This window comes from Sinohyriopsis cumingii, chromosome 12 (assembly GCF_028554795.1).
Source record: "Sinohyriopsis cumingii isolate HCF-2022 chromosome 12, ASM2855479v2, whole genome shotgun sequence".
Taxonomy (NCBI): Eukaryota; Metazoa; Mollusca; class Bivalvia; order Unionida; family Unionidae; genus Sinohyriopsis; species Sinohyriopsis cumingii.
The window spans coordinates 41,404,637-41,420,576 of record NC_142972.1 but is presented as its reverse complement, the minus strand read 5'-3'; the positions used below and the strand labels follow the sequence as shown (position 1 = coordinate 41,420,576).

The 15,940-nt window shown below is 36.0% G+C and overlaps 1 protein-coding gene across 1 annotated transcript in view; it reads right to left on the bottom strand.

Annotated features, from left to right (window-relative positions):
- The window catches only part of LOC149786326 (androglobin-like), a 303,462-nt gene extending 287,742 nt beyond the window's left edge, over positions 1–15,720 (bottom strand). The window contains exon 1 of the mRNA XM_089976736.1: positions 15,573–15,720. Coding sequence (XP_089832862.1) covers positions 15,573–15,700 — 128 coding nt within the window. The 5' untranslated portion in view covers positions 15,701–15,720. The remainder of the gene's footprint in view (positions 1–15,572) is intronic.
- Between the last annotated feature and the right edge of the window lie 220 nt (positions 15,721–15,940).

Here is a 15,940-nt window from a genome sequence, read left to right as displayed (position 1 = left end):
TTCCAAACACGTTGTTATTAATCAGCTTGAAGAAGTCCTTGTCAAAATTACTTGTTGCTGCTGCTCTTTCTTCGGTGTTTGAGTCTATGTAATCTTTCATCCAAGGAGATTGATTAAACTTTAAAACCCAAAAAGCTTTTCGCAAGACTAATCCGCGATCTAATTTTTAAAAAGAATCACATATCTCTGCTTTTCAAGTAAATGTGGAACCAGTTTATTAACAACTCCTCCATATTGCTGTATATTCTGCTGCTCTTTTGATAACAAACTATAATCTATCATCATCGACTCTGGACAAAACGGGTAATCGTGTTGCAGATCATGTGATTCCATGGGATAGTCCAGGTCAACTTCCACAAAATAACTAACATCAGAATGTAAGCATTCCGCTGGTATAACTTCATCTGTTTCGCTTAGAAATTGCTCAGCACTTATCCACTTGAAACCACCATGCGGTATCGGTTCAGACATGTCACAGTCATCGCGACTGTTTGGATCTAGACAGATGATTATGACGATGAAAGATCTTTGTTTTAATTTTTCAAGTATTTTTTGTTAGCCGTAGTATATTTTAAACGCTAATTCTACATTGAATTCCTTTCACACTAAAGCAGAACATGTCAGGCTCTGTTAATAATTATAGTTATATTTTGCTGTACTTTAGCAGATCATCCCAAGACAGACCTGGAGCAGAATAGTTCCAAGCAGGATCAAGTCCATAGTTGATAAGCTGACATTTCTAAAGTTTTCAAACACACCAGCTAGCAATAGCACGTCAGGCACCAAATATAAATCGTGATAATCACCAAAAGTCTTACAACCAAATATAAATCGTGATAATCACCGAAGGTCTTACAACCAAATACAAATTGAGATAATTACCAAAGGTCTTACAACCAAATATAAATCGTGATAATTACCAAAAGTCTTGCAACCAAATTCGCTCCACATTGTTTTAGCATAATCATACTATTCTGTAATATTTTCTAGATTTAGCGCAGAGTAAAATTTATCTTTGTTAAGCAAACCTACTCCAATCGTCAAGATATTCGTATGGAAAGATTCCTTTTCTTGTTAGCAAATTTGACTTTTATCAGAAATGATCTGTCAGATTGTCAAACTTACTACAACCTTTTACAAGTTCATCTAGCGATGCTGCCATAAACTGCAAGCCGTCGATCAATCTTAATCGCCCAATAATAAGACATATATTTTCCCGTATTATTCGGAATACATTTGATACTGCCGTTGAGCTTTAGATGTTTTCGAATTTCTTTGTTACCAAATGCTTATACAATAATATGAGCATCGTATCCTCGGAAATTATGGAAAACAACAGGTACAAATTCTGGTGCATTGTAGTGTGGAGAACAACAGGAACAAATTCTGGTGCTTTGTAGTGTGGAGAACAACAGGTACAAATTCTGGTGCTTTGTAGTGTGGAGAACAACAGGTACAAATTCTGGTGCTTTGTAGTTTGGAGAACAACAGGTACAAATTCTGGTGCTTTGTAGTTTGGAGAACAACAGGTACAAATTCTGGTGCTTTGTAGTGTGGAGAACAACAGGAACAAATTCTGGTGCTCTGTAGTGTGGAGAACAACAGGTACAAATTCTGGTGCATTGTAGTGTGGAGAACAACAGGTACAAATTCTGGTGCATTGTAGTGTGGAGAACAACAGGTACAAATTCTGGTGCTTTGTAGTTTGGAGAACAACAGGTACAAATTCTGGTGCTTTGTAGTTTGGAAAACAACAGGTACAAATTCTGGTGCTTTGTAGTGCAAATTGCATTTGCCATGTGCTGCTCCACCACATTTTGCTGTTATATGGCAATGATCTCGAACTCTGTCCTGTCCAAGCTGTCCTTTGAACATTTGACATGTTTTTTTGCCGATTCAAATTCTAACTCTTGCTCTGTTGTTAGCGGTATCGTTCTAGCATTTTTATCCAACAGATGCGTGATACGATCTACTTCATCAATTATGTTCCTTAAAACCAAACAGCAGGATCTTTGCCTCGATAAATTTTGATAGGTTTTAATAAACTGTTATCAACATCAACTTTATATGCTGCTCCACAAAGAACATGTTCTTGTATTTTTCTTGTTGATGACATATTAGTGTTATTTTCAGCTCCTGGTACTTGTCGTAAAATACAATCAAAATCTGCATAAATCACGACAAGTATTCTCATTTTATGGTTAAAATTTACAAACTGTAATATCTTTTTATCTTCGCTTGGCATACTAATCCGTCGCACATTTTTACAGCACTATTTATGTTTGTCTAAAATTTCTTTAGTGCTACAAACATGGAAACACCTATAGCCGAAGAACGGTTTTAGTTTTCTGTTGCTGTGCTGTTTACCCAACATTCCGCTAATGTTGTTTATCCAAAGATATTGAGGATTGCCTGTTGCAGATGTTCCTTATCTGAAAAAAGCAGGAGGTACAATGACAGGTGCGATCGACATGGTCGCCAATAAGATAACTTTTACGTATGTACGTGTTGCTGCATCTGATCTTGTAAAAAATCAACAACAGTACGTTGATAATGTTGCAGCAAGTGGTGGTGGTGTAACACGGGCTAAAAACAGCGTGGTCATATTCCACATCTCGTAGACGCCACAGATAATCGTTGGGGTTTTAATGCATCTGCGTCAACACAATATCCAGGAAATAATCCTAATTATGCATTTGCGTTTAACAGCGCGATATCTGAAAGGTTAGACTGGACCACAAACAAAGAAACATCTAACTTTTGGATCAAAATACAATGTCCAGAAACAGTATCAATATGGAAATTTCAATTACGAGGTCGGCTAAATGTTAATGACGGACGGATTTACAAATGGAGATGAGAAGGATCAACGGACGATACAACTTGGAGATTAGAGGGATCAACGGACGATACAACTTGGAGATTAGAGGGATCAACGGACGATATAACTTGGACTACACTGTATGCTTCAACAGGCGTTTACGTATCGTCATGTCAACAATATACACTTGATCCTGCAGTAACTACAAACGAGTATTAGTATTTTATACTTTTTGTTGTAAATGAAGAGACTTCTTATCTGGGTTGGACTATTTTCGAATTTATACAGTTGACGACCTAATGTAAATCTTTAAGTTTCAGGCTTGAAGATTTAATGTAATCGTTAGTTTCAGATTTGACGATTTAGTGTAATCTTATAAATGAAAATGTCAACAAATCCACCATCGATCAGATTTGTGAAAGAGTTTTATAATTTTGTAATTAATCCTAAAACGGATATCAAACTAGCTGATGTTGATAAGCTTGACCCAGAAATGGCTGAAGAAGTAAGAGCGATAAATATAACTGCTCGGATAAAAAAACAGAAACATTAGATTCACCCTGTTTAATCGAGAACAATGATGACTTTGTTAAAATTGCATGGATGAAAGGCCCTCAGTTAAAAGACGCAATCAGAGACTTTTATATAATTAGTAAATACTGTCCTCACAGCTATTGTGGGGAACAACGATTAAGGGTCGAAAAGTTGCGTCAAATACGTTGCTTAAGGTTAACAAAGATGTGTGATGTGTGTGATTTTGATTTTTAACGTAGCTTTAACAATTTCTCAGTCATATCGCTACGATGTCTGCAATGTGGCAGTTTATAGTGATGTCTAGCACTGGGGCATCATGCCGCAGACATGTAGCATGATGTCCCACCCAGTCACATTATCCTGACACCAGGCCGACCAGTCCTAACACTAACCTCTTAATGTTGAGCGCCAAGCGAGGCAGCTGCTAGTACCATTTTTGTAAGTCTTTGGTATGACTCGGCCGGGGATCGAACCACGACCTCGCGCATCCAAGGCGGACGCTCTAACCACTAGGCCGCCGGAGCGGTCTGGTTAACAAAGAAAATTTACTAATAATTAACAGATCTAGTCTTCGTAAAACAAAATCGCTTGATAAACTAGCTGAAACAAGAAAGGTAAACTAACAAGAAATCACAAATTAAGAGATGTATTTGCTTAACGTCGTATATTTCATGAATTAGGTATGGATTATCCTGATAAAAAGACGTTGTTGGAATTAGCAGATAATACGGATAATGCTAACCTGTTAGCGATTGCTGATGTTTTGCTCGTAGATTAATTAAAAATGACAAAAATAAATATTCTGTGTTTCAGATTGATTTTACACTTAATGCAGTATCAGAAATAGAATCTCAACTAGAGGCGTACTCCGACACAGAAAAAGATTTGTTTTATCAAACATTGGATGAATTAACACATATTCATCCTATAGTTCAAGACATACCACTTCATGAAATTAGTATATTGGTCGATAGATGTAGAAAGATTAGTTTAAAAAAGATACGATAAGGAGGTTGAAAAAATATTAACTGAACCAAAATACAAAAATATAAAACAGCTGATCGCTAGGCATGTAAACCTGTCAATCAACGATGTTAATATAAACAAAATCTTATGGTTTATCACAATTTGGCACAGCATATACAATTCTTAGTCAGTATCTGGTACTTAAAAATTCTAGTGTAGCTGATCTTAGTAAAGTAATTGGTTATATCGATGAAACTGAAAGTGAGTATGCCGATGAGGTAAACGAGATTAGAGAAATAACTGCACGTTTTAAGCCTCTATGTTTAAATATATATCCTTTCATTTTTCTAGATAAAATATATGAGGATACATCTTCCGAGGTATATTACAAGTATAGAGATTTTCATGTTGATCCAAAAAATAATGATTTTCGTGAACTGTTAGATGAGGTTGTTGGTGTAAACAACATTTGCTATATGATGTTAAAATAATAACGCGATAAGTAATAGACGCTCTTGACAATAAAGAAAAAGACGATCTTTTGTAGCATTTTAAGTATTATCATAAGAAAATTTGGTACGTAAAAACAGCTTACCTATATTACGGTAAAAATTTAAGAATAATATGTTATATACATCTTATTCTGAAAAGTCCAGGTACTGTCTCAAGCGGAGCAGCATTAATTCCGTTTTTGTTGATATCATCTGGCGTCGTTGTTACGCAAACAGTCGCAGGTAAAATGTTTGAACCTCGTTTTGAAACAAAGAAAAGCGCTTGTAAAACCGCAACTTACACTTTAATACAATAAACTGCTTGATCAAATACGATCTGGACGACCTGATCAGAGAGTTTTGTGTGATGACAGTATGATAACGGTTATTTGGCCGATGCGCATTAGCAAGTACGAAAAACAATACATGAAAAAATATCAAGTTGATTGTGTTGTAAGTATCGCTTGACAAACAAGTATGAACTGTATTACAGTTCGAGATTTGATCTAAAAATATGTATAACACGTGACTCACTAACAATAACCGAGAACAAGAACAGCAAAACAAAGCATATAATTATTAACAATAAACCTCTTACCGTTCATTTACCTGTGAAGTATCCGATGTCTGATTCAAAGGAGGATTTGACAAGCTAAAAATTTCTCTTGTGCGAACAAATGATAGTCAACATTTCAAACTGCAGGACTATCTAAAATATATTATCTGGAAAGTTCAGTAATTTCCATGACCCAAGCAAAATACACAAAATTAGCTATAGACCTCGACCGATCAAAAGTGTACTCCATTGATAGCAAGTACTTGCGTCACAAGATTAAGATGAAAGACGTGCTCGAGTGTAGCAGAAAAATAAAGGGAAAAATCAAATTGTATTTGCATCAACATGATGAAGCAGTATCTGTTGATACATTGACTATAGGAAAGGAAGTTTAAAGTTTTGGTCTGACATTTTGTCTAACATTTTATCTAACATTTTAGTCTTACATTTTATCATAAATCGCAGCATTAAGGTAAAAGGCGTGTTTCTGGACCAACGACCCTATTTTTCACGACGACGAGGATTTTCACAATAAAATTTCATTATCCTAAGCACTGACTTCGAGTTCGTAGTCGCCTCGACACAGTTTTCGGGGTAAAGGGAGGAATGGGGGCATGGGGGGTGGGGAATCATGAAAGTTTGTATTTGTCCTGTGAAAAATAGGGTCTTTGATTCAAAAACCGTTTTTATCATTGCTACTAGTGAAACGTCTTATTGTTATAAACTCCTCATACATTTTAGAATCTTTGACATCTGAAAGCGCTTTTTGCCCGTTTTTAAATATTTACTTAATCCAGTTACATTGCCTCACTGTTTCGAATGTTTAGTTGAGACAAAATTAGATTAAATATATTGAACTGACGCTCAATTTTCCCCACATTACAAAAGTCTAGCAGTTTCGCTATAAATTCTTAATGAAACGTAAACTGAAGTTACTGTACTCAATCAAACACTGTAAAGCATCGGTAAAAATTTCTTTAATAACAACTTGAGTTCTCATGCGAGTACCATGTTCTTCAGACAGTCTTCCATTTTGATGAGTTCTTTTTCTAGCTGAATTACGAACGCTGGTCATTAACAGTTTGTTTTAGTAACCAACATAAGAAGTAGAACACCTCAGCGGCAAATGTTACAACACGCGAATAATAATTCAGATGAAAACAAATTCACACCATGGCTGTCAACCTTGATGGCAAGAACATTTATGTAAAAAAACAACAACGAGGGACTGGGCTTCATTAATGACATTCATTTATGAATAGAACTAAATGTGCTCTTGAAGATGATTGGCCCGCCCACTTCAAAGCGAAGTGCAATACAGCAAGAACAGGTAATGATTAGGAGAGAGCATAGTGTCGGTGAAAAAAGAACATTGTCCCTCTCAGTTCCATGAATCTTGATGTGGATGGAATAATAAAACAATTTGTTGGGGGTGTGCATAGGAGAGGACTGGGTATTAATTCAGTGGTAACGGTTCTGCGATTGTACAGTTCAAAGACTGGTCACATTATCTGTATACAAAAGACCACTAATTGACACTAAGGGTGTCTGTGGACGACATTTTTCTCGTGAAATTGCCATAACGAGAAGAACATTGCTCACAATCGTTATTTTCAGGCTGAGAAATTACACCACATCTGAAGCGAGAGTGAAGAAAACAGATAGCGAACATTCCGAATGTGATGCACCATGCTTGTTGTTCTTTGATTGACTATAGGCTTGAAAGGGGCCTGAACGCAAACATCCAACAATTTTTGAGAACGCGATTTTGGATGAAAGTCCCAGAATAGGTCGCCTCAAAAAGGCTAAAGACTTTCAGGGCATGGTCAGTGGTCTATAACAAGTTGGCATTATAGGTCTTATGTCACTTGTTTAGGCTCGAATAAACAGTAACACAAGAAAGAGTGAAAACAACAAGCTTTTACAAATACAATAATTTATTTCCCTGGAAAAATTCTGTACAAATGAAAAATATGAACTTACGGTTTTATAGAATCAAATTCATAAATAATCCAAGAATACTCCAAGAGCAAAATTTTAGTAGTCCTAATAACAAAATATTCTACCGATTTCACGTTCGAATCCCGACGAAGAATCCAAGATGGAAGACGATGACGTATGCTGCAATCTGTAGTGTTGAAGTCTACAGTTCCTTGTAGAAATAAAACTTATAACTCCGGTTTCTGATAGCTGAATAAATTTTTATTTTAAAACATCTGTTCTTGTTTCACAATATTACATGAGCACACGTATTTTCCAGAAAAAACCCCCAAAATTAATCCTTTTGAATCCAAGTAATTTGAAATAACTCCAAACCAAGTGATTTGAAATAACTCCAAGCAGCACAATATACTACTAACAGTTTAACAGCCCAGCTTCTACTGAGATTAATTCTCCAAAACATGGGTTATATGGGCTTTCTAAAACGTAAACAAGTGTCACGTGATCATCTTCCGGCAGTTTATAGAAGAAGCACTTGTTACAGATCACTTGTTTAAGAAATAAAAAATAAAAAATTGTTTATATCTTGAAGAGAAAGTCCGATCATTACCTTGGAAACAACAAATCATTTTAAAATAAAATAGAACTTGTTTACGATGGTTGCTACAAATTTTGAAACAAGGTCAGGATTTAGATCAACACTTGGTGTTTATAAACTAACAGTCAAGGTCAAACTATTTTCTAAAAAAAGTATCATCTCTAGTGAATAAATTTACATTGCAATATCATGTAATGAAGTGAAAAAAATACAACTGACAAACAATTAAATTGAAATAAATATATATTAAATCAGATATAATTAAATCAAATATACTTAACATAGGGAGTTCAATAAGTGCGATGTTTGTGAAATGAAGACTAGATCTGTTTAAAAACACGTACATTGGGTTTATAAAGGAAATGACAAATTCATTATATATATTTGTTTGGTGTAGTCGCTCACAATTTTGACCATACTTCATATGGACTCTTATTGATTGCAGTATTCATACATAGTTTTTTTCAACCAAAGCAATAAAACAGAGGTAAGTGTATCAAATAAAACAAAGGAACTTGAATTGCCGAATTTCGTTGCTTACTGAATGAAGCTTTGAAACATGGCGTGATAGTCTTCGTTTTCCTACAATATGTGTCATAATTTTGCCGAATATTGAAAATAATGTTTGTGTCAAACTTATTATCAAAACTACGTTAAGTACAATGGACCTCTCGCCATAAAGAAATTCACTTTTGGTCCCCCTCCCCCCCCCCCGAAAAAACCCAAATATAACTCTATGGTCATTTGTAATAACGAAGAGTGTGTTGTTGGTGGCCAATGATTTTCGAAGGCACACCACGAATTTTGGTAAGTCTGCACATTTCTACTATATTAATGAAATTACCTAACAATCTGATTTAAGACGGGCTGGACTCGGACAGCGGGCAGTATATTGGCCACACCTTGTATCGACCATAAAAAGTTCACTAGTTCTGTGTGTGTGTGTGTGTCTCTGTCTCTCTCTGTCTCTCTCTCTGTCTCTGTCTGTCTCTCTCTCTCTCAACAGACCCCAACTATATAGTCTGTTTTAATTTTGACAATAATTCTATTCATATATTGGTGAGGGATTAGCCAGTTAAAAGAGCTTGTTTCCAACCTATTGTCCATTTGAGAAGTTCCTAAACTGTTTTGGGAAGAAAACTGTTTTAATTCTCAAGCTAATTTTCATCGTTTCTTGTATTCTACCTATGACCGAAATCAACCATTACAGGTGTGTACTTTTCAATTATCAAGCTTTTTTTTATCGTTTCTTCTGTCCTACATATAGCTACAATCCAATTATTCTGAGAAAAATCCTAAGCACAATAATGTAAATTCCAAGTTTCTGGAGAAATTTAGTTAATCCGGGCAAACACCCAGTATAATTAGTGGAGTTGGTGGTGGGGCTTTGCAACATATGAAAGAATAACGATAAAATGAAAATATATAACATATTAAAAATCCGGAAGTCAAATTAACAATTTTTATAGAGATATCATTTATAAAAAAATAAATTGCTGCGATAGTCGTCATTGAATAATTTTATTGCAACAATATGCATCACCTGTTACCCAATCCTGGAATTTTGTGTCAAAATATAAATAAATACTTGAATAAATGAAAAACCTAGATTAATGGCTCCAACCATTTCAACTTAATCTTGCACCAGAGTATTGTTTACGGTCAGCTAAAAAAAATGTTAGCACAAATGCAAACTATTTTATTTTGCATTTCGCAAGCGAAGTGAATCGAATATCATAATCATAATTAAATTGCTTAACTGTCACAAGTCAAGACAAAAAAATGCCATAAGCAAATTCGAAATAACGTTTACTTTGGCGAACTTTTCATTTGGTTTGAAAACTCGTACTGGTGTTTCAACCCTCCCGATGCCCCCCCCCCCCCCCTTTCTGGCTGTCATTCTGGGCGGACCGCCCCCCCTCGCACTCCTCTTAGTACGCCACTGGTCACAAGACAAGGCAGAACCGTTAACTCTGTCACAAACCAAGGCAAATAGCGTTGTTTAACTCTGTCACAAGCCAAGACAAACAACGTTGTTTAACTCTGTCACAAGCAAAGTCAATTAGCACTGTGTAACTCTGTCGCAAGCCAAAGCAAATAACGTTGCTTATCTCTGTCACAAGCAAAGTCAAATATCATTGTGTAACTGTGTCACAAGCCAAGGCCAATAACATTGTTTAACTGTCACAAACCAAGGCAAATAATGTTGTTTAACTCTGTCACAAGCCAAGGCAAATAACATTGTGTTACTTTGTCACAAGCCAAGACAAATAACGTTGTTTAGCTCTGTCACAAACCAAGGCAAATAGCGTTGTTTGACTCTTTCACAAGCCAAGACAAATAACTTTGTTTAACTGTCTCAAATCAAGACAAATAACGTTGTTTAACTCTGTCACAGGCAATGTCAAGTAGCATTCTGTAACTCTGTCACAAGCCAAGTCAAATAACGTTGTTTAACTGTCACAAGCCGAGACAAATAACGTTGTTTAACTCTGTCACAGGCAATGTCAAGTAGCATTGTGTAACTCTGTCACAAGCCAAGACAAATAACGTTATCTCGGTCACAAGCCAAGACAAATAACGTTGTTTAACTGTCACAAACCAAGGCAAATAATGTTGTTTAACTCTGTCTCAAGCCAAGACAAATAACGTTGTTTAACTCTGTCACAAGCCAAGGCAAATAACATTGTGTTACTTTGTCACAAGCCAAGACAAATAACGTTGTTTAGCTCTGTCACAAACCAAGGCAAATAGCGTTGTTTGACTCTTTCACAAGCCAAGACAAATAACGTTGTTTAACTGTCACAAATCAAGACAAATAACGTTGTTTAACTCTGTCACAGGCAATGTCAAGTAGCATTGTGTAACTCTGTCACAAGCCAAGTCAAATAACGTTGTTTAACTGTCACAAGCCGAGACAAATAACGTTGTTTAACTCTGTCACAGGCAATGTCAAGTAGCATTGTGTAACTCTTTCACAAGCCAAGACAAATAACGTTATCTCGGTCACAAGCCAAGACAAATAACGTTGTTTAACTGTCAAAAGCCGAGACAAATAACGTTGTTTAACTGTGACAAGCCGAGACAAATAACGTTATCTCGGTCGCAAGCCAAGACAAATAACGTTGTTTATTATATACTTAAGTGTGATATAGGAAATATGTGCCTTTGCCAAGGACACACAGAGCTAGCCGACCCTGGTTGGCCTAAGCGGGTATTCGATAGTCCTTGGACTACTAGTCTCATGAGTCTCACACACAACCAAATGTCCTACGTGGCTCCAGGTTCACAGGTAAACAAGCGAACCGGATTCATGATTTTGAAATATGTGTGAAACGTTCATATAATCTGACATATTTTCTATTTAAAAGGGTGACCTTGCTAGGGACTAAGTAGGGTCCAGAAGCATAGTTTCTGACAAGGGATGTGTGAGTGTCAGGAAAGAGGGAGGGGGGACCGGGGACTTAAAAATAATTTGGCAATCGACAGGAATAAAAAAATATTATGTTCCTAAAGTGAAAAAGTTCCATGAGATTTTTTGGCATATACGAAAAGACTTTCCACACAAAATAATCATTGGAGTGAAACAAAATTTCTGGTTTTGTTGGGCAACGCCCGTATGTTTTAAAACGAGTTTTGCCTACTGGTTTTGGGTGGGCTAATCCCAGTTTAAGGTCTTTTACCTAGTACTATTCGTTAGTTTTATTTTATCAATGAGATTAAAATTACTTGGATATGGACACAAATAAAAGGCAGATAAATATAAAGACCGACAATGATAGTTTTAATTCGCACCTGATATATACCTTTCAATCAAGTAGATCGATGGAAGGTGACATATTTCACCATGAAAAAGATTATATCACGCGTAGAAACAGGCTTGGTAAAAGTATCGTATTTCATGTGCTCAATCGAAGTATACAGTGTAAGTATACAATGGGTCTATTCAGCCTATGTTAAGTGACTGACATCGTATGCACTTATTAAGTAGACAACTTCATTAAACGAGTAACTTGTGGGGGAAAATTATGATTTGGCCCCGTGCTAAACGCATTGGTGATACATGTTATGTCTATTTTGTTACTTTGAAATTTTAAACTATATTATTCAACTCTATTCCTAATCAAAATGTACGTGAAAAAATACAGGAGATAACATTATGTACAGCAGCGAAAGAGATACATGCTGTTTGTGTAAGGTAACAGGAATACAAATGTGAGATTATTTAGAAAATAATCTTTTACAATTGTGCTATACTGAAAAGGGTTATTTTGTCTTCGGTACTGGACATGTATTTTAAGAGAAGAAGATCAATGTATCTCAGGGTAGAAGTATATGTCTTTCTTTCTAATAAAATATAAACGGATCAAGATAACTAAAGCATCGTAACCAAGGTATCAAGGGCGGGTCACGACCACTCCCTCCCACACCTTTTTAAAAAAATAAGTAACATATGATTACACTACCGGTCGCTTAGTTAATCTTTACAAATATTCCTACTTCCCAAAGGTAAGCAGGGGCATTCAGGACACAGATTACTGTTTTTCCAGGTTTGAGATTTTATCTTATTTTAGACCTGGGTACCTAATTATTACATCGATTCATCGCTCGGCAGGAACTTATTTTTTTCTTCAAGTGGGGTATGTAAAGGGAAGCAACTCTAGGTTACATGTGCTTGAGTTTTTACAGAGGCATTTTATAAGCATTCTTTAAATCTAAACACAATAGGTGGCAAGAATAAAAATAATTTTAAAAAATCGATGAATTTCCACACAGAGCGCTTGCGTCGTTTTTCATTGATCCTTTTACATAAATTGACTGTTACCAATCTATTGTAGATGTCCCTTGTTCTATGAAAAATGATATCATTCTCTAAGAAGATACACGTACTCGGAAGCGAGTTAGATAGGAGAATTTATTATGATCACAATATTATATTACTGTATGTGTTGATGAACAGAAAAAAAATCCCTATAGCCACAAGCATTAAATACCAGTCTGTATTTTGTTTTTCGTATATTATTCCGATACTGGAAAACTTCACTTACAACCGCATGGTGACTTTCAAATCATCTCCCACTCGTCAAATCATCGACAACGAAATTCAGCGAAAAATCACTTGGAGCTAAATCAGAACTTTATGAAGGAAGTCGTAAAGTTTGAATGCTGTGCTCCTTCAGGAAGTCTATCCCGACGGCAGAATTTCGCGCCGGTGTGTTATCATGGAGTTGTAACTAGTGTCTTATTTTCGAAAATCACTTTAATTGTATTTAAGTCCATCCAGCAGAAGTCAATGCAAGTGTATGCTGTTTGGTTAAAAAACTTTCAATATCAAAACAATGACACAAATTATGATTTTAAATTCAAGATGTGTGACATTATTGGTGAAAACTGTAAATGAAAGCAACGTACATTAAAAAATAAACTTCTTCTTATGAACTTTTCTGTTGGATCGTCTGCCATATTAGATCATCTACTTCCGTTTTCAGACTCGATTTTTTTGTGTGCCATATGAGAACATTGCATCCTTATTTGGAAATGTAAACAGATCATAAGTAAATATGTCATGCATTGAATAGAGTATCCACTCATGGTATAGCAAGCCTTACTTCGAGAAATGAATTATCTCGAGGATGTCGTGGTATCGGTCATGACAGACAAATTACGGTTACAGTAAACATACTAATATATTTTACCTTTTATATAGGCTTAACAACTTGATCGCAAACCAAACTTTCTTAAAAACACAATAAACTCTACTTATTTAGTAGATATGTACTCAAGTCATCTTTTTGTCTTGGAAAATAGTTTTATTTGCTCCATTGCGAAGTATAGGATCACTTGCTATCCTCCACCATGTAAAAGTTACGACATCGTAGCTAATACTGATTATGCCGATAAAGTCTGCAATAATACAAATGTTTAACGAAGGAAGTTACTAAAATGAAGACATTATTGTTTTGGTTCTCGTTGTTGATGGTGGTAATTATGATGACAACGACGACGAGGAAGCAGATGATAAATGTAATAACAATGAGAAAAAAAGAAGAAAACCAAACCGACTAAGTATGAAAACGATATTTTTTACTCAGGTACCTTACAGGACCACCTTCACAGCTTAGTACGTGTACTTTGTAGGAGCTGCTGGATTTTGAGACCGAGCTGGTATTCTTGCCTCACATTTTGTATAATGAGAACACACACACACAGACACACACACACACACAGAGTTCAAGTTATGCTACTTCCCTCTGGCTTCAAAATGGCTTTCCTTGATATAGAATGCAATATTGATCATTCTGACGTATTCTCACAAAAAGAACATTAAATACCAAGCATGGAACTGGCCACTCGTCCGTATTCTCACAAAAAGGACATTCAGATATCAAGAGCAGGACACTGGTCATTCTTACTTATTAAAATAACCAGGAATAAAAGCTACGAAAACAAATTCCAATGTATGCATTGTGAAGAAAACGAAAACAGCTATCCTTTGTGTCACAAGTAAACAAAAACTGTGATCTTGAGTACCACATATATAATTAAACACTTCTTATTTACATCGATATCCTATTACGCATTTCTCCCAGTCAAAAAATAATTTATTTCTCCCTACGGCGATCGCAAATAAATCGTTACACACGGTTATGTTCCCTTCCATAACCAGTTTTAGAGGGTGAAATTTTTTTCAAACACCTGAACGTTTCTTGCAACGTCCTTTGTAACCATCACAGAACCAATACACGTGCGCCCATTTCATTTTCCGGTAATCTTCGCGCCTGATTTCGGTATATTGTGTGTCTGAGTTGTCTTAAGTTACTTTTGTGCGACATTTTGTCTTTCTTTTATTCTGTATGTCATTAAAACTGAAAAGTCGTACATATCTACTGGAAATAAGATAATCAATGATCACAAGATCGAAACTGTAATATAGATTGAATACGGAGTTAAATTAAGAATGGTGGTAAAATTTGCAAAAGCTGATAAATGGAGAGTGTGTGAGATAGAGCTATCACAGACGAATGTAAGAGTTATTGGCAAGACTGTATACCTGATTATTCTCTCTCTCTCTCTCTCTCTCTCTCTCTCTCTCTCTCTCATCTATACTTCAGCACGAATGAATCTATAGTAAATATATTGACATCAAAGTCGAGGCAATCGGACAACAGTTTCAATACATAGTAGTGTTAGTTAAGTACATTGTAAATACACTGCCGTCCATGTCATGGAGAATATTTTCAGTCAGTACACAGATTAGTAGCTTTACTGGCTTCTAATTATGCGGGAAATTCAAGCGGATGATCGACTCTGAACCCACCTATATTAATTTTTTTATTTAAATTTTCATACGAGAAATTTGTGTGAACTGTTGTGAGGTGTGATTTGTCGCTGTTGTTCATCATCTTTATTGTATTGTATACACAGGTTTAGGCGAAATGTTGATATGAGGCTTTCAGTGTTTGTGCATTCTTTTGGTAACTAAAGTTCAAGATCCCGTTGTCGCAAACAACGAGAGCTTATAACCACTTACGCCATGACATAGGACCTTTTTCGGTATATTTGATATACTCTGCTATTACTAATACTTGCATAGACCCCATATTTTGAGGGGTCATTTCGATATCTATATATCCGATATATCTGTAAAAACAAGTAAATACTTACAGCTCTTTGGATTTCCTTCGAGGGCCACCAGCAGGCAAGAGGGTTTCCACTGTACGCATGCTCCCCCTCCTGCTTTGGGAGGGTGAGGTAGTCAAGAGATCTGTCGTCTGCAACGAGTTACGCCGCATTCTGTTTCGTCTGGTTTTTTCTCTTCAAAGGACAGTTCTAATATAGCATCCTAATCGACCACCTGATCCTTCTTGCTGATCGATCCACCGTTTTTGGTACCATTCAATTATTGCTAGGACGATGAAAGATATTTAATATGCCCTAATTCCAATACCTGGTCCTTAGTACCTCGATTAATCTGTCACGAGATCATTACATTGAGACAAGTAATCGATAGAGTGTACACAAGCCAATCAAGC